General features: G+C 53.9%; 6 protein-coding genes across 6 annotated transcripts; 2 read left to right on the top strand and 4 right to left on the bottom strand.

The window, feature by feature from the left end:
- Positions 1-354: 354 nt before the first annotated feature.
- Positions 355-1,983, top strand: BDP81DRAFT_325249 (uncharacterized protein; the record flags this gene model as incomplete). The annotated part of the gene is made up of 1 exon (XM_060584956.1): positions 355-1,983. One exon carries the CDS (start codon positions 355-357, stop codon positions 1,981-1,983), a length of 1,629 nt encoding a protein of 542 aa, XP_060442694.1.
- A 243-nt stretch (positions 1,984-2,226) lies between these two features.
- BDP81DRAFT_463163 (sugar porter family MFS transporter) lies at positions 2,227-4,139 on the bottom strand (the record flags this gene model as incomplete). The annotated part of the gene is made up of 4 exons (XM_060593984.1): positions 2,227-3,115; positions 3,230-3,366; positions 3,426-3,529; positions 3,596-4,139. The coding sequence occupies 4 exons, from the start codon at positions 4,137-4,139 to the stop codon at positions 2,227-2,229; spliced, it is 1,674 nt and encodes a 557-aa protein (XP_060442693.1).
- Positions 4,140-6,392: 2,253 nt separating this feature from the next.
- On the top strand, positions 6,393-8,583 carry BDP81DRAFT_494539 (alpha amylase; the record flags this gene model as incomplete). Its single annotated transcript, XM_060595387.1, has 1 exon — positions 6,393-8,583. The coding sequence occupies exon 1, from the start codon at positions 6,757-6,759 to the stop codon at positions 8,581-8,583; it is 1,827 nt and encodes a 608-aa protein (XP_060442692.1). The 5' UTR covers positions 6,393-6,756.
- Positions 8,584-12,243: 3,660 nt separating this feature from the next.
- On the bottom strand, positions 12,244-12,792 carry BDP81DRAFT_396786 (uncharacterized protein; the record flags this gene model as incomplete). The annotated part of the gene is made up of 2 exons (XM_060588235.1): positions 12,244-12,354; positions 12,427-12,792. The coding sequence occupies 2 exons, from the start codon at positions 12,790-12,792 to the stop codon at positions 12,244-12,246; spliced, it is 477 nt and encodes a 158-aa protein (XP_060442691.1).
- Positions 12,793-13,037: 245 nt separating this feature from the next.
- Positions 13,038-17,183, bottom strand: BDP81DRAFT_379460 (armadillo-type protein). Its single transcript, XM_060586821.1, has 3 exons — positions 16,848-17,183; positions 14,309-16,619; positions 13,038-14,114 (listed from the first exon to the last, which is right to left on the bottom strand). Exons 1-3 carry the CDS (start codon positions 16,891-16,893, stop codon positions 13,238-13,240), a joined length of 3,234 nt encoding a protein of 1,077 aa, XP_060442690.1. The 5' UTR covers positions 16,894-17,183; the 3' UTR covers positions 13,038-13,237.
- Positions 17,184-17,949: 766 nt separating this feature from the next.
- Positions 17,950-18,906, bottom strand: BDP81DRAFT_494528 (uncharacterized protein; the record flags this gene model as incomplete). Its single annotated transcript, XM_060595386.1, has 4 exons — positions 17,950-18,146; positions 18,196-18,307; positions 18,457-18,676; positions 18,847-18,906. The coding sequence occupies 4 exons, from the start codon at positions 18,904-18,906 to the stop codon at positions 17,966-17,968; spliced, it is 573 nt and encodes a 190-aa protein (XP_060442689.1). The 3' UTR covers positions 17,950-17,965.
- Between the last annotated feature and the right edge of the window lie 690 nt (positions 18,907-19,596).

The raw sequence follows: 19,596 nt of genomic DNA, 5'->3' as shown, positions 1-19,596 counted from the left end.
TGGGGAAATGGAGGTCCACTGCGCGCACCGGCACCGGCAGAAACGGGCACATTTCTCTCCCGTCTCTTTGCCTCCAGCCTCTTCTCGCTTCTCGGCACGCGTGGACCTTGAACTCCCCGTCCATCACTCATTTGCGTGTGTGGTGGTAACGTGGTTGAGGTCACGTCATACTCAACTGCTCAGTCCAATCTCTCTCTCATCCAAGGTGGACAGTAAAACCCAAAAAGCGCAACGTCAACCAAAAACATCAACACTTCAGATCAGACGTCTACCCTCTGCGCGCACATCTCACTTCTCATCCGCGCGCGGGAAAAACCACTTGGTACATCATGAGGCTTCGCAATGGAAAAGACGATGGTGGCCCCCCCAGCAGCTAGTCCCTCCACGATATCCCCAACCAGCAGCTCTCACCTCGGCAAGCGCCGCGACCACAGCGAGGACGCCCAAGACTCTTCCGGCAACGGCAACGGCAACGGCAACGGCAACGGCAGCGGTAACGGCAGCGGTAACTACAATGTAGGCAGCATCGCCGGCCGCAAATCCTCCTCATCCGGCGGCTCCCGCCCCAAAAGAGCCCAAGTCTCCCGCGCCTGCGCCCGCTGCAAAAACCTCCGCCGCGCATGCAACGAATACCGCCCCTGCAAACGCTGCGTCGACGCCGGCCTAGGCGACCAGTGCCTCGGCCTGCCCGGCCCCGTCTCCCTCGCCTGGGTCTCCGACGGCTCCCAGGCTTTCGGCCACGTGCCCCACGAAGCCGTGCAGCGCATGGCGGACCTCTTACCGGCGCGCGTGATGGATTACTGCGTGGACCGCTTCTTCGCGCGACTGCATCCCACGATCCCGATCCTGACGCCCGAGTACGTTGCGCAGATGAAGGCCGTCGCGGGGCCGAGCGAGGTCGGCATGGAGGCGCATTGTCTGCTGACGGCAGTGTGCGCGCTTGTGCTGCTTCAGGTGGAGGAGCCGGAGAGTTTGTGGCTGCAGGGGTTGATTCCGGAGAAGAATGCGTTGCATGGGCGGATGTTGTTCGAGGAGGCGCTCGCCGCGCATCGGAATTTCGCGAGGCGGTCGAATCCGACGTTTGAGCAGTGTTTGCTTACGTTTTTCCTGTATGCGTGTCACTCTGCGCTGTTTCACCACAGTCAGGCGTTCTTGTTCCTGCGGGAGGCGACGACGTTGTTTCTGCTGTTGAGGATGAATACGCCCGAGGCGTCGGCGAGTCCGAGGGCCGTGGTGTTGGCGGATAGGTTGTTTTGGGTGTTGTTGGTCTCGGAGCGGTCGCACGGGATTCGGTACCGAAGGCCCGTGACGCTGCAGATTACGGCGGAGTCGCCTACCCTGGGCGCCGACGATCCGAGCCTCTCCGGGTTCTGGAGCCTGGCGGCGCTGTTTAGTCCGTTGGACACGTCGTTTATCGCGCTGTTGAATATGGAAAAGGTGGCGACGCCGCCGTCGAACGCGGCGTTGACGTATATCGAGACGGCGGTGAATGGCGCGCTGCGGTCGACGTCGGACTTGAAGGATACGCAAAAGGCGAATTTGCGGGTGACGCAGCTGTGGTTGAGGATTATCCTCTGGCAGCTGCGTTTGCGGTTCGGGTATCTTGCCGAGCAGTCTGTTCACTCGCCGAGTATGACGTATCACTACCCTCTCGAGGTGGCCAAGGACTTGGTGCTGTCGACGCGGGATTTACCGGTGGATAGTATCAAAGTGCACGGGGTGGGGTTGACGGAGAAGTTGTTTGATATCGCGAGCGCGGCGGTGGATGTGCTTGCGCGGGTGCCGATTACGAAGCCGTCGAGCCCGAGGGGCCGGATGGGCGGGACGGGGTCGGGGCCGGAGGATGATTTGGAGTATATGAGGAGGTTGATTACGAGGTTGCCGGGGGGCAATTCGATTTATGATGATTTGCTGGAGAAGCATATTCAGCAGGCTGTGCCGAGTATGGCCATTGCCGGGACGTTGGGGCGTCGGCCGACGTGAGATAAAAGTTTTTGATACCATGGACATACGAGGTGGGATTTGAGTGAAAAGGAAAGAGAGTCGAGTCTAAACGATATGGGTGTGAGGTCAAGACCTGTTCATTATGCATGAGATTACGCTTGTAGTGTATCTAGTGGTACAATAACTCCAACTACAGGGGTATCCAACATCCTCGAGACCCGTCGTCCCCTTGGACATTTTTCTTGCTTTTGCCGTCAGGGGTATGCTACATACGAGGAGGCTTCAGTGCTCCTCAGCCAACTTCTTCTCGCTGTTGATCTCGTGCGAGTACGGATCAATCTTCGTGCCCGCAAACTTCCTCGCCGAGACCTTGTGCTCAAACAACAAATCCAGCTCAGCGTACGTCCTGCCCTTTGGCTCCGGCACGCGGAAATACACCCACACCGACGAGAGCAAACACGTACCCGCCCAAAACAGCGCCGTGCGCGCGCCCCAGTTCCACGCCGTCGACGAGAGCTGGTAATTCGTCATGACGTTGACAAAGATGTTGCTGGCGTTGTAGCCCGCGCGCGCGAGGACAATGGTCTTGTTTTTGAGGCGGGTGGATGACAGCTCCGAGACGAGGGAGTAGGTTACGGGCCCGACGGTGAAGTCGTAGACAAAGGTGAAAACGATGAGCATGGCGCCGATAGCCCAGACGGAGGCGTTGCTGTTGGAGAAGGAGAGGCAGCCTACGATGAGTAAGAGGCAGAATTGCGCGCAGAGGCCCGAGAAGTGGATTGTGCGCCGCCCGATGCGGGACATGAGGAACCAGGAGCCCGCGGTGCCGACCATGCCGAGGGCGTACTGGCCCATTGACAAGCTAAACGAGTTGCCGGGGTCCATGCCAGCTTGCGTGAGGAAGTAGGCAAAGTAGCCCATGAGGTTCTGCCCGCCGAGGGTCTGGACGAGCCAGATGCCGACGACGATTTCGGTGCGGCGGAGGTCGATACCTTTGAAGCAGTCTGCGTAGGTTACGCCTTCCTTTGCGCGTTTTTCGAGCTCGTTTGTGTGTTGGATCATTGCGATTGTCTCGTCTGGGTTGAAGTTTGGTTGGTTGCGGGAGGTGAGGCGGAGGAGGGCGCGTTTGGCGCCTGCTTTGTCGTTGTGGCGGACGTACCACCAGGGGGATCTGTCGTTGTCAGTCAAGGCATAGAAGAAGAAGAAGAAGAAGAAGAAGAAGAGACGAGAAATCTTTTTGAAAATAAGAATACAAGGGTGAGACTAAAGGAAAGGGGAGGTTTACTCGGGGGCGAAGAAGAGGCCGACGAGGATGGGGATGGGCCAGACCCATTGGACTCCAAAGGGGATTCTGTAGGCCCATTCGTCCTTGTGTTGGTAGGAGCCTTTGTTGACGGCCGCGGAGAAGAATTGGCCAATGACCTATGGTTTTGTTAGTTTTGCAACGTCTCGTGGCTCCCCTTCTTCTGATGGTGACTCACCCAGCACATGTTGATGAATGTGGTAAGATATGGCCTAAGAACGACGGGAGCGACCTCGGAGGCGTATGCTGGCGTGACACTCTGGAAAGCACCCCAAGGGATTCCTGCAAGACGTTAGAATAAAGATACCAACCACACCTCATCAGACAGAGAAAAGATGAACGACATACCGCAGAGAACCTCTCCAAGCACCAAGATCTGGACATTCGGCGCAAAAAACAGCACAAAAATAAACGCAATCATCAACACCAAGAAGCCCATAGTCGTAACCCGATACCCGTACCGATCCGCCGTCCAGCCCGCAATGACAAGCCCAAAGATCTCGCCCGCGCGGGCGCCGTTGCTGAGACCGGACTGCCAGGCGGCGGAGATGACGTACTTGTTCTGGGCCTCGCTAAAGGTGCCGTACGTGCGGTTGAAGACGGCCGAGGAGTAGAGGTTGCTGAGGAGGGCGAGGTCGTAGCCCTCCATGATGAGGGTGGAGGAGAGGAGGACGGACCAGCCGATTGCTTTTGGGTAGGTGCGGACGGCTTCGAGGAGGGACATTTTGTGTTCTGCCGAGGCGGCTTGGGCTGCTTCTGCGGCGAGGTCTTCTGGGTGGGCGGCATCTTTACTGTTAGGGGTTGCGCTGTTGGCGTCGTCTGTGGTTGAGGCGTGGTGGTGGATGCCTGTTTCCTTGTCCTCGTGGACGGAGGGGGGTTGGGGGTCGGCCATTTTGAGGTTGAGGGTTGTATGTACAGGATATCAAGTTTTATGATGCTGGTGATATGACGGATAAAGGATTGGATGAGATTTACGAGATGGTGATGGGGAGACGAAGGAGGTGGATGAGACTCGGTGATGCGCGAAAGTCGGACGTCTGAGGGAGGGAGATCAATTAAGTTGAGGAGGGCATTCGGGGCGTCTTATATCCCTCGAAGGATGGTCGCCAGACCCCCGAATGAGATTTGACAGCTTCGGTACGTCGAGAAGGGTCGTAGTCAAAGTAACATTAGGACGTATTCGTAGCGCAGCAATACGCAGAAGAAAGAAAGAAAGGTGAGTCGAGTGAGAGAGGTTGGAAAATAAAAAATGAGCTAAAAGTGAAGTGACAAGACGCCTAGGCTTGAACCGTGCGCCTTAACTGCGCTGTTCCGGTTCCCCTTGGGGAGCAAGTTCGGGAGGGGGGGGGTCCCTGGACAAGATGGGTTTGGCGTGATTGCGTTGTTAATCGTGTAGTCATTGTGGTGAGAGTGAGTGAGGATTTTGCAGCAGGTTTGAAAGTATGTCAGTCTCGGTTGACATGGGGTGGTTTGTCGAGTGGTTCAACCCCTGCCCGATCCTCGGGTATGGGTGGAGGGCGGTCGGTGGTGGTTTACTGTGTACGGAGTAGGGGGAGGAGGGGAAGGGCTGTCGAATCATTGTCTTTTTCCCAACTCCATGGGCAATTTGTGGAGAAGCGGAGGATGAGGAGAGACGATGCACCGGCGTGCAGCATTATATCCGTACGGAGTAAGGTAAGGAAGGTAGTCTGAGAGAAGATGGGCGTTATGGGGATGGCTTGGAGCAACAGGATTGGTTCCTTGAATCTCGTTTTGGAGTGTTTCCCAAGTGCAACTCCATGAATCTGGAGCCATGGATCGATGGAGGAAAAAGAGCTTCACTACACCTTTCACAGGTCTGGTGATGGCGTCCTCGACTCGCGCCAAGATGCAGCTAGGATCCATCCATTCTGGACATTCTGAAGAATGGTGGCACGAGGCGTCAACAGGAGACTCCGCCGGTGACAGTTCTCGTCAACGGAGTTACCGTACGGAATAAGGGGGAGAAAGAAAAGAAAAAAAAAGTAGGGATCGGGAATGATGGAGTGACGCTATTCGCATGATGGCATCTCACGAGGTCGAAACTAGATTGAGCGCCTCCTGTTTCCCGAGCCGAGCTCCATGCGGATGTGCGGCGTAGCCACCTGAGTCAGTCAGCCTGGCCCGTAGTTGAGTTTGTTCCCGGCTTTCCCCAGATTCGGGAACGCGACCAACCCAGCCATGATCCAGCCAGCCCAGTTCTCCAGACTTTTCTGACGGCCCTGAAGCTCATCACCACTTTTTCTTCTCGAGTCTGACTGAGGGGACTTCTGATTGGTGGGCGGCCATGACGTTTGTGGCTCCCGCGGGAGACAGGGGGGGGTGGGGTCCGGAGGGTGGTGCGGAGTCTAGCGGAGCAGCTCCGGGTCCGGGCTGTCTCCACTCTTTGCGCCGACAGCGAAGGCGGAGTCTCCGCCCGTTGAAGATTTCTCTTTCTTCAACTTTTTGCATCTTGTGCGACGGTCTGTTCCTCTTGACCCCAATGCATGATCATCCGATACCGAACATGTGCGGCGGATGCGGAGTCTACGCACTTTCTTTCCCAAGCCGCCGGAGCGCTAATTAAAAGCCAAAGTCAGCGACGTAAAATCCAAATGGAAAACGAAGAGACATGCCGCTTCTTCAACAGCAGTACTCCGTACGGATATTTCGTATCCACCTTGGCACCTTGAACGGGCGGGAGCAATGCGGAGTGGGGGGGGGGGAAACCTGCCCTCCTGCGACCACACGTTGCATACATTTCCTCCTAACGGATACTTGTTGTGAGCCTGTGAGAGAGAGACGCATCGAGCAGCTGCGAAGACTCAGCAATTAGATAACCAAGAAAGGGCGGGGATTCCGTTAGCTATTTGCCCATTCTCCCATCGGCATCTCCACCGACAAACGCACTCTCTTGCAATTTCTCACCCCGTCACACCTCGCACGATGCATCCTTTCTCCCCACGGCCCTTCTACAGACTGATTCCGCCGGCACGACATTCATATCCCCCCCTTACCGTCCTCGGTAGAAGCAGAAACCCTCGCCCGAAATGAACAACTCAACGCACATACGACCACGATAATCACAACTGTATCCGCAGTCCATTTCCCTTCGTACGAATGCCCGCTACGCATACTCCCCCCCCCCCCCATGCCCATCGCTCTTCTCTCCGCTGCATGTCATGTCGCCACGCCATTTTTCTGCCCCGGCCGCTGATCGCTGCCGTCCCAATTCCCATGCAGCCCATACGCCGCGTAGTCAAAATGCGAATCGTTCCGGCGCGTCCTGACCTCTGCCCATTGACCTTGAGCCTCTCCCACACTCGACTTTCAACTCGACTATCCTCCTCTCCTGCTCGTCCCTCCTCCTTCTTCGGCCGTCTGTCCGTCTCTCTCTCTCTCTCTCTCTCTCTCTGCTGCTCGTTCTCTTCTCTTCCACCTACCCGGTCGACGACAAGCCCACCCTCATTACAGTGTGGCTTGATACCCCCTCAACAACCCCCTCCTTCACCATGGGATCTCTCGTCTGGGATGATGAGAACCGCTGGGTAGGCAAGCAGCCCTGGTGGAAGGACGCAACCTTTTACCAAGTCTACCCCGCCAGCTTCAAGGACTCGGACGGCGACGGCTGGGGAGATCTTCCCGGTCTCATCGCCGAGGTCGACTACCTCCACGAGCTCGGCGTCGACGTCGTCTGGGTCTCCCCCATCTTCGAGAGCCCCCAGGCCGACATGGGCTATGACGTCTCCGACTACCAAAAGATCTACGCACCCTACGGCACCGTCGACGACGTCGATGCCCTGCTGGACGAGTGCCACAAGCGCGGCATGAAGGTCATTCTCGATCTCGTCGTCAACCACACCTCTGTCGAGCACGACTGGTTCAAGCAATCCCGCTCCTCCAAGGAGAACCCCAAACGCGACTGGTACATCTGGAAGCCTGCGCGCTACGATGCCAACGGCGTGCGGCATCCACCGACAAATTGGCGCGGGTACTTTGCAGGCCCGACGTGGACCTGGGACGAGCACTCCCAAGAGTACTACCTACACCTATACGCCCCCGACCAGCCCGATCTGAACTGGGACAACGAGGCCTGCCGCGAGGCAATCTACGAGGACACGATGCGCTTCTGGCTGGAGCGCGGCGTCGACGGCTTCCGCATCGATACCGTGAACAAGTACTCCAAACGCACAGACTTCGTCGACGCCCCCATCACCGACCCCACGTCGCCGCACCAGCCCGCGCCGGAGATGTGGTGCAACGGCCCCCGCATCCACGAGTACATCCGCGAGATGAACCGCAAGGCCCTGGCGCCGTATAACGCCGTCTCCGTCGGCGAGCTGTCCCTGACGCCGCACCCGTCGCAGGTGATCCCTTACGTCTCGGCCGCGGCCAAGGAGCTGGACATGGTGTTTGAGTTTTCCGTGATTCGTCTGGGTAACGGGAATGGGTTCGGCGCAAAGTATATTTATCAGCCGTTCCCGCTGTCGACGTTGAAGAAGTACACGGAGACGTGGCAGTCTTTCATCGAGGGGACGGACGCGTGGGCGACGGCGTTTTGCGAGAACCATGATAATGGGCGTGCGGTGTCGAGGTTTGGCGACGATTCTACGCCGGAGCTGTGGCTTGCTTCGGCGAAGACGATTGCGCTGTGGCAGGCCACCATGTCCGGGACGCTGTTCTTGTACCAGGGTCAGGAGATTGGTATGACCAATATGCCGGCCAGCTGGGGGATCGAGGAGTATAAAGATATCGAGAGCGGGAATTTCTACTCGGAGGCGTTGGAGTCTGGAGATGCGGAGCGGATCGAGAAGACGATGCACGGCTTGCGGATCTTGGCGAGGGACCACTCAAGGATACCGTTCCAGTGGGACGATAGCCCGAATGCAGGGTTCACGAGGGAGGGCGCGAAGCCGTGGATGAGGGTGCATGATGAGTACAAGTCCATCAACGCGGCGAAACAGCGTGGTGACCCGGATTCTATTCTGTCGTTTTATAAACGGGTGCTGAAGCTGAGGAAGCAGCACCGCGATGTGTTTGTCTTTGGATCACATCGGTTGGTTGACGCTGACAACGAGAGGACGTGGGTTATACTCAAGGAGAGCCCTGCGCCGGTGAATGGTAAAGAGGGCGGGGTGAAGAGGAAGGCGCTTGTGGTGATGAACTTTTCAAAGGAGGATGGGGAGGATGGGGAGAATGGTGGGGATGTAGCTGCTTTGCTTGGGTGTGAGGCCGCTGAGGTGCGGTTGTTAGTCGGGACGAGGGAGGGTGGGGAGTTGGTGAAGGGGGTTGCGCCGTTGTTGAAGGGGTGGGAGGCGAGGATTTATACCAATTTTTGAGGGTTAGATGATGGATACCACGATGCTTGATAGAGGTCGGGTTCACAAGGGAGATCTGCTAATGATTATGATGTAAATATTCATTCAAATGAGTTCTCACATATTGCGCTTTACGTTTTGTCATTGGAAACTTTCGTTATTGCTATGGATTCTATCTTACCCAAGGTACGGCAAGAGGTGCTAAGTTTAGGAAGGCAAGGATGGTGGATCGATCCTTGGAGGACACCTCCGATCTCACACACACCGGGTAGGCCCATAATGCCGGCCCCGTATCGCATCGGACCTGCCGATAACTCACAATAAACGTCTCACCCGTCTGCTCATTGTATCAATTGTGGAAGAGATACGCATTTGAAGGGTGAGACGAGCGAGACTTGACGCTTTCATTACATACATCTTCTCCCTCTCTCTCTCTCTCAGTTGTTTCAGGGTGCGTACAGCTCATAGGAAGTATATAGAGTTCCTAGCTAAACATTCGTGATAGGTGTCTTGTGGTACAAGTAGGGGTCAGAAGTCCGGTCACAGCAGCTATGCCAGTGAACTCTCCTTTACCAACAAAGTCAAGATAAATACATTTCAAACTAGAACATGTAGGCCGACTCGGTCAAAACAGTCTTTTTATTCAGAATTTAGATTAATAGAATACTTCAACTTCTATTATTCTTCAATCATAAATAAGTTGGATGTAAAGTAAAGGTGGATTGGCAAGGCGACTTGATACAATTATAGATGCTGTGACCAGACTTTGGAGCCGGCATTATACCTAAGTTAGGCTGCATCGCCAATTGGGAACACCATTCAAATAACGAATCAACACCTCCTTGCTCATAGGAAGCAAACAGTTTGAGGTAGAATAGCAAGTGTTGGACCTAGTCCGAACACTCCTCATCATCTGGGGTCTGGAAGACAATAGCGCCATGTCCTGTGTCTCCATCATCCAGCGTGACAGACTGAATGCCAGTGCCCAGCTCTTGAAATTCTCCCGCGGCCGGAACGCTTGCTTCGCCATCAACTGTCTCCGGGTCTTTGATGGCGGACTTTTTACTTAGGGTTACCCTAAGGCACTACCGTCACAGTGATGCTGCACTCAGTGCAGCTGAAGTCCGATACATTCCACGTATTTACGCAGGAATCAAAGATATTGCAACAGCGTCAGTCTAGAGCTTTGCCACCGCATGCCCAGCTTTCAAAGATTGCAGATCAATGACGCAAAATGAACGAAGCTAAAACCACGCGGCTTGGTCAGATATGCTGGCTGGAACTGCATCAGATGAACACGTCCGTTGGTACCAAACTGGCAATTCTGTGGTGTCTAGGTACGTCTATCTCCCGGATTTAGAGAGAAACAAACGGAAAACCAAAGTAGCGGGACGGAGAGGTGCCAAGCAAGCCAAGATAAGGGGGTTGAATATTCTCTGCGATCAACTGCCGAAGCGTGAGACAAGATGTCTTACCTCCTTCAGGGGATGCATGCCTCGCCTAACTAGCTAGCATGGGCGTCTTTGATGCTTTCGTCTGCTTGTGGAATGATCGTCGTGGCTGCTTGTAGAACAAGCTGAGTCACCGCCATCGCAACAGAAGCGATGAATAGTTCAAGCAAGGCAAAATATGAATGGATCAGTAGCACCCAGCGACCTACCCTGACTCATTGCCCGGTCAAAGTTGAGGTTGCTCGCAGAAAGTACGTAAATACATGTCCATCATTTTACGGGCCAGGCTTCCTTGGACAGAACTCGGAACTTAGGAGATCTGAAGCAGGACGGCTTGGTATGATTGGGAATCACGCTGGAAAAGAAAGAGAGTCCCTTGGCCCTTAAAACCGCCTTCTGTAGACAGACATCTCGTACTCAAATAGAAGTCATTCATATAGAAATATTTTCTTGTCTCCATTAAAACATGACTTACTGTGCAGATTTTCAGATGATGAACATTATCCGACCTGCATGCTAACGTTTCCGAGACCAGGGGTTCTTCCATTACCGGCTGCGCCAGCTTCCTCATCTACACTTTCAATAACGTCGAACGCCAGCTCCTTTGCCGAATCCTCGACCGAAGGTACATGGCCATCCTTCAATTCAGTAATCTAGACATTCGGGGCCGCTTGACCAAGCTGGCCGAACGCTGGGACGCTTTCCCCGGTCTCTTCTTCGCCCTCTTTATTGAGCACAAGGTCATCGCTTCGTTGAGCTGTGCGTCGGTCCTTGCGCTTATATATATCAATGATTCGAGGGTAGATGTTTCTGAAAGATTCTTAATAAACTTTTCCATGTAAATCTTCCATTCCTCATTAAAGGTCCTCCAAGCTGTCATCTTCAGTCCGGTCACTGGACGTAGTCAATTCTGAAACCGAACCTTCTGATTCGTTGTCTCCTTGGACATTAAAGTCTTCTTGCATGCGTACTGAGGTCTCAAAAGTAACAAGTTTGTTGAAACCCTCAGAACCTACTAGCCTGGGATTTAGTATGCTGTGGAGATGATAATCCCGATCGGGGCACCAACCTAATTCCAAAAGCCTCTCCAAAGCCTCCAGCACGCGATCGAGATGATGGCATATTTTTTTTACTCACATCCTTCTTATTAGACACGCGATGATCGAGTGACAATTCGCCGCTATCTTTCGCATTGGTGGCAGCAGCCCAGATATCAAAGTTGGCCTGGCTGTCTGACACTTTCACCCAATCCCCAGCAAAAAAATATCTTGGATGACTGACGAGCCGTTCGAAAGCAGCCTCGCATTGCAAACTGCGCTGACTGATGGGACAGGCTTTCATATTGGGATGTTGCTGGGTGGTGGAAATTGGCAAGGCGTATAGATTGTGATGCGTGATGGAACATTTCTCAAAGTGGCCGTCGCCCTTGCAAAAAGCGGATGTTTAAGTATTTTCACCTTGGGCTGCGGATGAACAAGAACCTAGGGAGGCGGCTTTGTCTGCTTTTCACAGTATCGGTAACAAAATAAGTCTGCTGCAGAGAAACGGGAAAGGGAGAAACTGTTCGAGAACAGTGAGCACAAAGGAACCAGGCTCTGATCCAGATATCTGCCTCGTACAAGCTAAATCTCGTTTGTTAGCTAAAAGTCCACAACTTTTCCTACACTAAAAAGGCGTAATATAATAGCTACTTTGTTCTTCACGTATCTTTACGTAAGCATGTTATGTTTTGCGGCATCAGGGGGAGAGAAATAATTGGCTTCCTTTGCATTTGAAACATTCTATTATTTGATCGCAGTTTATGGACTCTTAGCGAGGAAGAAAGAGAGGCGTAGCGATTGAACGTCTCAAAACTTGTTAAACTACAAAGATCTCGCGACCATCGCCAGGTGCCATTATCCGTTTGTTCGCAACCCCTTCCTTGTAGAGAATTTCCTTCATTTCGACAAGAGTAGCCCCAGGACCCACAATGTAAGTTGCCCCTTTTGGAATAGGTCTCGTAGTTTCATGTGCCGCATATCCATAATACCCTTGCGTATCTTGGTGAGTCGCACCGCCCATATGAAGTCAGAAACTCGCTCTCCTGATATCGAGATATTGTCTTCTGACGAATTCTCTATGTTAACACTAACATTAGCCAGCCCAGAGGAACCACCGCAAGAAGTTAGTCTTGATGTCAAAACGTTTATTGATCTCCTTCAAAACAAATGGGGGTTTGCAGTTGGTTGTCTTACGCTCCGAGGCCGCCTTGGACTCCCATTTTACGTCTCTCTGACCGGACGATTTGCGCGCCACGAGCAATAGTAATGCCAGTGACCATAATAAAGACCATGACCCCATTCTATTATTTTTTTCGTGTGTAGTTCGACATCTCATTAGTATCATTGCCGTCCTCCATGTATGACGGCGTTACTGGGATCGTGTAGGTATCGAGCACCTTGGACTCGCTGTGGTTGATGACAGTCTTCTGGAAGGCTATGCCGGCGCTGGCAGTCACAGTGATACCAGCAGCCGCCACAATCGGTGCACCAGTCTGACCGGATTGGTTGATCGAGGGCCCTGAACCATGCTCCCAGGATACGGTCTCGGACTTTTTACGGTAGATGGGCAAATCCGCCGGGATTCCCAGAGGCTGTTGAGCGTTGATAATGTTGTCAAGGTGCGCCAAATCAGTTATGAGATGGCCCAAGCACAACAGCCTCTCGATCAGCCTGGCTTCGTATTCCAATCCGGTGGGCGGCGGATAAGGTAGTGCGTGTTCTGCAGCACGAATCGACATTTTCTATCCATTATCGCAAAGAAAAAGACCGAGAAAGAAGTATAAATCTGGAGAGAGGCTGATAGCGAATGTCGACATTCCATTTCCATTCACTCGCTTGGAGACGCTTCTTCTGTTCGAGGATATCGTGGTTAACCCCATCGCGCTCGGAACCAGCATCTTGAAGTGCGACAGCGTTTCATCAGTCACGGAGTGAACGTCAAGTGACCATACAATCAGTTAGACGGTGTAAGGTATCTCAAATGTTTGGACATAAAAAAGTTGATAGAGCATTTTGGGAATCATCCAGGAAGTCTAACCCTGGCAATCTATGAACCTATCTACAGACTTTGTAGGAAATGGGGGTGTCTCATCCACTCATCACTCATTAACAGCCCCTAAGGGGGCAACACAAAAGTTCCTGCTTCAATACCCTCCTCCAATGCTTGCTCTAGCCATCACACGTTTAGTGAAGGGCCTGGGCAAGCTTCTGGCACAACTGGCGGGTCTCGGGCTCCAACTGCTCCTCAGGCGGGCTGAGAACAGCCTGCAGAACGGGCAGGATCTTGGGGGTGAGGCTGGCGATCGTAGGGTTCTGGGAGTCGTAGAGGTTGTAGATGGCCTGGTAGATGGGGGCGTTCTCCTCGTAGTCCTCCTGGAGGGGAAGGGCATCGACCAAAGGAGGCAGGACACGGGCGACGAACTCAGGGTTGGGGTTGCGGATGATCATGCGGGAGATGCAGCCGGAGACGTTGTCGACCATGCGAGACTCCTTGATCTGGAGGAGGGGCTCGAGCTTCTCCAGGATAGTGGGGTACTGGGAGATGGTCTTGTCGGTAGCCTGGGAGTTGAAGATGAGCTGGCCGGTAGCGTAGGCGGCGTTGGACTTGGCGAGAGAGTCGGGGTCGGTCAGGCGGTGGATCAGGACGGGCAGGAGAGAGTCGGTGAACTCGGTGACGGCCTGGCCCATGTACTTGACGGCCTCGGCAATGACACCGACGGCAGTGGAACGCTCAAGAGACTCCTGGGAGCTGGCGAACTTCAGGATGGGCTGCTGGAAGACCTTCCACATCTCGGCGAAGTCACTGCCAAGGACAGTGGCGAGGCCAAGGATGACATCGAGGGCGGTGTCAATGACGAGCCAGTCGAACTCAGAAGAGCCCTCGGCCGCCTCCTCCTCCTCCTCCTCCTCGCCGAGATCCATCTGGCAGGGGTGAGAGCGAGTGATGAGGCAGCCGAGGATAGTCAAGCTGCTCTTGAGCAATTCGTTGTGTGTAAGGATGGCGGGACCGCATGACTTGAGAGTGGCGGCGATGTTACGGTTGATCTCAGTGATGACAGAGCTGTTGAAACGTTAGCTGAATGCCCGACCAAACGCTAGCCATTAAAATGATGAAGATGCCCAATGAATCAGACGTGATCAATCGTGTTCTCAGCAACCGCACATTGTGCGTCTGAGTGAGCTGGGTATAACGAGAGTTACTCATCCTTTAGGGCGGGGGTCGGGGAAGCAAAAAAGAGATGTTCGTTCACATACCGTTCGCTGTCCTCTTCCCAGACACTGAGAGTGGCCTCAACAACAGACTGACCGAGGTCGTTGATGACCTGGCCAGGGTCCTGCTTGGGGGGGTAGCCAGCCTCCCACTTGGCGCCGGTCGACTCCTCGTAGAGTTGCCAGACGCGGGCGTAGGCGCGCCAGAGGGTAGAAATGGCAGCCTTGCGGGCTCCCTCGTAGGGGTGCTGGGCCAGGGGAGAAACCTTGCCCATAGCATCGGCGAGGTACTGCTCGATGGCAGCGCCGTCGCAGGAGTGGGTGATGACGTCGCCAAGAACCTCAAGCGCTATCTCTTGCTCAAGAGCGACGGCAGTAACACCAGCGAAGTCCTCGAGGTCCTCCCAGTCGGCATCCTCGTCCATGTCCTCCTCGTCGTCATCATCAGCAGCAGCAGCAGCAGCCTTCAGGTTGAGCTTCTTGCCGTTGGAAATAAGCAGACCCTCGGGGATATCCTCCTCGGTAAGGCCAGGAATAGACAGAGACTCCTCCTCGAGCTCAAGGCAGTCAAAGAGACCCTTGAAGACACCGGGGAGGAAGTGTGAGAAGTCCTTGCCGTAGACCTTGGACAGGGAAGCCCAAAGGATGAAGCTGGTCTCCTTGAGACGAGCGTTGTCGAGGCTGAGAGCCTCCTCGCTAGCCTTCATGAGGTCCATGACGTAGGGCTGGAACTCCTGGGCGCCGACAGCGTCGGCAATGCGGCCCATGGAGTCGCAGACGGCCGAGCGGAGGTTAAGAGCCTCCTCGCCATCCTTAATGGTGACGTACTGGCCAAGGGCACCCATGACCTCAGCGAAGTATGGCTTGAACTGCTCGCTACCAAGAGCGGCAGCAATGGCGCCAATGGCACCGGCAGCACCACCCTTGACGGAGAAGTCCTCGTGGTGGAGAAGCTTGCCCATAGGGACAATAAGCTTGGGGCCGAACTCCTTGATGAGCTCGTCATCAAGACCCTCACCAATGAGAGAGTCAAGCGCACCGCAGGCAGCGCGGATGATTCTGACGCTCTGGCTATCAGTGGAGCCAGCGACGGCCTCGAGGTTGGTGAGCAGGGCACCGATGAGCTCGCGGTGCTTGGGGGCGAGCTCGTCAGCCATCTCGTCGGCGAGGTGGATGAGGCCGACAAGGGCAGCGTGGCGGACGGAGCTGTCCTGGTCGTTCAACAAGGTGAGAACAATGGGCAGCAGAGGCTGAATCTGAGTGGCGACGAAGTCGGGGGCACCCTCGGAAGCGGTGCCGAGAGAAAGCATGGCGGACTTGCGGTGGCCAGGGTTGGGGTTCTGGGCGAACTGGGGGAACTGCTCAAGCAGAGGCACGATGACCTGGCGAGGGGGCAGGTCATTGGCCAGCTGATCGATGAGGCTCAAGGCAGTTCTGGCGGGGGAGTTCTCGTCGTCATCGTCATCAGTCTCGATCTCGGTGACAATCTGCATGCTCTTGACCATGAGAAGGGCACCCATATCCTTCATGCCCTGGATCTTCATGCGGCGGTAGCGAGCGCACTGGCTGAGGAAAGCCAGAGACTGCGAGCGAGCCTCCTCCTCAACCTCGTTGTTGACAGCGAGCTCGAGCATGAAGTGGATGAGGTCCTTGAGGTGAGGGCCCAAGAAAGCAGAGTCGTAGGCCAGGAAAGACTGGAAGACCTCAAAGACATCACGGTAGTAGTCGTCGTTGCCCTCGGAGATGGCGTTCTTGAGAATCTCGACCATGGGCTGGACGAGCTGCTGGATAACCTGGACGCTCTGGGCATCCTCCTCGGGGTCGACGATCATCAGAAGGGCGCCAATCGACTTGACAGAGTTCAGGCGGACGTCAGCGCTCGCAGGGTCGACAACGGTCTTCTGGACGAGGCCGAGAAGCTGCTGGGCCTGCTCCACAAAGTGGGTGGGGTCGTTGTCGAGCAGAGCGAAGAGGATGTAGGAGCCAACCTCGCGGTGGGCAACGTTGTCGCCAACGTTGAGAGACAACAGGCCACGAACGAAGTCCTGGCCTTCGCCATCCTCGAGGTCGAGTCCAATAGCTCCAGCAAGGAGACGCGACTTGGAGTGGCGGGAGGGGGCAGACTGATCGCTCAGAATGCTGTCCAGAATGTGCTTCTTGGCAGCCTCGCGCTGGGAGGCATCAATCTTGCTCCAGTGTCTGGAGGTCAGGCGCAGAGCCTGGACGGAGGCCAGCTGTCGGATGGCGGCGTCATCGTGGGAGATGGTGATCTCGATGAGGAGAAGAAGAGACTCGGGCTTGGAGTAGTAGTTCTTCTGAAGCTCAGCCGTGACGGCCTTGACCTTCTCGGTGTCGGCTGGAGAGCGAAGAACACATTAGCAAGACAGATTTCGTAGGAAGTCAGAAGTCAAGCAAGGTCTGGAAGAAAAAGCAAAATTTATAGGCGAAAAAAAAAAAAGAAAAAAAAACACGAAGCAAAACAAGCGAGGGCGACGAAATGAGGGAGGCGGGCTCGACTAGGTTTGCGGCCGGGGTGGCACAGGGCGATGGGGAAAGCAAAGAGTAGTTGACTAAGGTAACTTACGAATCTGGCTCGCTTGGAGCAGCTGGACCAAGTTTCCTTTATCCATCTTGAGGTTCTGTTGGAGTCTCGTCGTCCTCACAACTGTGCGCAAAAGAAGGAGAAGACGAGGAGGGGAAGGAAAAAAAAAAAAAGAGGGAGGTGAGAGAAGGGGAAAGGAAGGTAGAGACCCGGCGCAACTGAATTTTATCCAAGCACAGAAGGACCAGGACGGGGTGTCGGCCAGTTGTTTTGTTGATGCCCGAACCACCTATGACATGCCGCAACGACGAAAAAAATAAAATAAAAATAATGAGAAAATAATAAAACCTCCAGCCAAATGACAGCTTTGAGAGGCACCCCGTCGACTGCACCACACAAAATTTTAGGGGACCAGCGTGAAAATTTCGAGATGAGCCCCGCCACTGCTGATAAGATAAGGGGGAGTAGCAGTGCTTGGAGGGGGAAAGAAAAAAAATTGATGCAAGGCGGGGTCAAGTCCAGGTACCCCTCCTCAACTTTACTGGACGCGCCTGCAGAAAATGCCCATTCTACCCGGTACGTACCTGTTCTGCCCCTCCATTCACGTGCTCTTGACTCTCGAATCTTCACCGGCATTGTTCACTTTTGTCATCCATGCCGCAACATGACTTGGGTTGTCTCCAGGAGGCCTGGCCAGTCTCTCCAAGGCAGTCCAAAGATTTCTGCTAAACCGTATTAGGCAATGAGATAAACGCGGCTCTGCCTCACATCGTTGCTTAAAAGTCTAGACATACAACCCCACCATTCTGAGTGACGTCGCCTCTCTCTCTCTCTCTCTCTCTCTCTCTCTCTCTCTCTCTAAGCGGCTCAACAGTCGTCATTCGAATGTCGAGCAGGAAGATAAGTGGTACTTAATCATATTTTCATATCTTCGGGGATCGCTTCTGTGTTTCTAAGCTGCTGTCTGGAGAAATCTTGACGAAAATCTGAGATTCTGATTTCGTGGTAAACTGAGATTGAATGCTACCAAGAGCCCGCGTTGATTGTAAAGCATCCGCGGCCCGCTTTATACAGTCAACTCATAATCCAAGTCCCTAAATACTACAAGATCAAGAGTGCCGTTTAATTTTCGCAAGCTTACGGCCTACGATGCTCTTTAACTAGCATCCAGGCGAGTAGGTAGGCGGGCTAACATCCAACGGCTCCACGATATAAATCAAGTTCCGGTTGCCGGTCAAGTAGCCCCAACCGCTGTGCTGGGCCAAGCTCGGGCAATGATCCATCGTCGACTGGGCCGCAACACCGAGTGTGGCACGGTACGGCTCGAACGTCTGGCACCGGCTCTGGGTTGCGGATGATAATCTTGCAGCGGTGCTGGTTGGAGCGGAACTCTTCGGCTCGTCCGGGCGGGAGCGTGATGCGGATGTTCGACGTCGATAGTCGCTGAGCAATGTTTTCGCAGTCGTCAATGTAGGCCTCCTGATTCTGCCTGGTCGTCATCACTGCAATCCGTCTTGGTTTAGTAAACGCTACCTTTTGAAAGCTGACGAAGAATTTTCAAGGAGCAGGGCATCAAGACGCTGGGCACTGAGAGATGGGCTCTAGAGGCAGGGAGAAGGTAGGAACCATTCGGTGTTTAAGGAAAGCTTACTGTTGTTCCAGCACTCAGCGTGCTCGCGCTTCTCAGCTGCACTGGTGACAGGGGCGCCGATGTTGATGTCTGGGTTAGTGACCATCTGACCTGCTTCATAAACCTCCGAGATGAGTTCAAAAGCGGGCTCGCTGGAGGCAGCTGAGGGTACGGCGGCGGCATTAGAGAGAGGAGCAGCAGCCAGGAGGCTGATGAGAATGTTGTTGAAAATCACCGTGAGCTCTTGGGTAGTGAGTGGTGATTGAGTTGAGTGATGTGTTTCTTAGCTCATGTTCACGTGCGGCGTCACTCCGTCTTATATGTCCGTTGCCCTATGTAACCTGTCTCTTGTAGTCCTAATCAGGCTAAGTGACTTGAGCAGGCTGCTGACAGCGTCTTTGCCATACTCACGACAGAAAGTGTGATTGGGAGTTGGAGTTTATCTCCGAGGGTCTCTAGTCCCTTACACATGTAGACCGCCTCAGGGATAGCTCTCAACCTATCCACTTGTAATACTAGGCAGTAAGATCTCTCGAAAGTCGCTGAGTCTTGCGACTCATGCCGACGGAATTCCGCACAAATCTAAAGTACCCAGCTACGTCTGATCACCTCCAGATTCTCTTCGTAACGTGGATCATTAGTCTCAAAATATCCACAAGACAGATAAAGTTTCCTGGGAACTTGGGTTGTTACAGTCAGCATATGTATAGGCTGGGCAGCTAAATGCTGTATCTGCTTACTCACTTGAATCATATAGAGCTTCCTCACATCCTCTAGTTCGTTCGAGTCCCTGCCCAACTACTAGCGCTAAGTTCTACGATGTCAAGGACTTAGAGGCTAGTCTTGACAACAGCACCTGCGCGATGAAACGCTGCAGCCTACGGAGCCACAATAGGGACACTGTTTTCATAACACAGACTATCCTTCTCTTTACTAGCGATTTATGAACAGACCTGCGAGTTTAGGTACATTATCTATGATTACCTTCCTATTGAGGTATGTGAAATGTTGAGCTGAAGGGTCTGAGTAAGCGAAGTTGCTAAGCGTGGAGGTTTACTGACCTAGATCCACAGCATACTGTTGAGACTAAGTTGTATGGACTAGGCGGTTGAAAGTAAGGTAGAAGACAAAAGGTCGAGGCTAGATGGCATACAGACTAAG

This window comes from Colletotrichum phormii (assembly GCF_030913505.1).
Source record: "Colletotrichum phormii strain CBS 102054 chromosome Unknown BDP81scaffold_16, whole genome shotgun sequence".
Taxonomy (NCBI): Eukaryota; Fungi; Ascomycota; class Sordariomycetes; order Glomerellales; family Glomerellaceae; genus Colletotrichum; species Colletotrichum phormii.
Note: the sequence above shows the minus strand (reverse complement) of the source record. Positions and strands in the feature narration are given on the sequence as shown.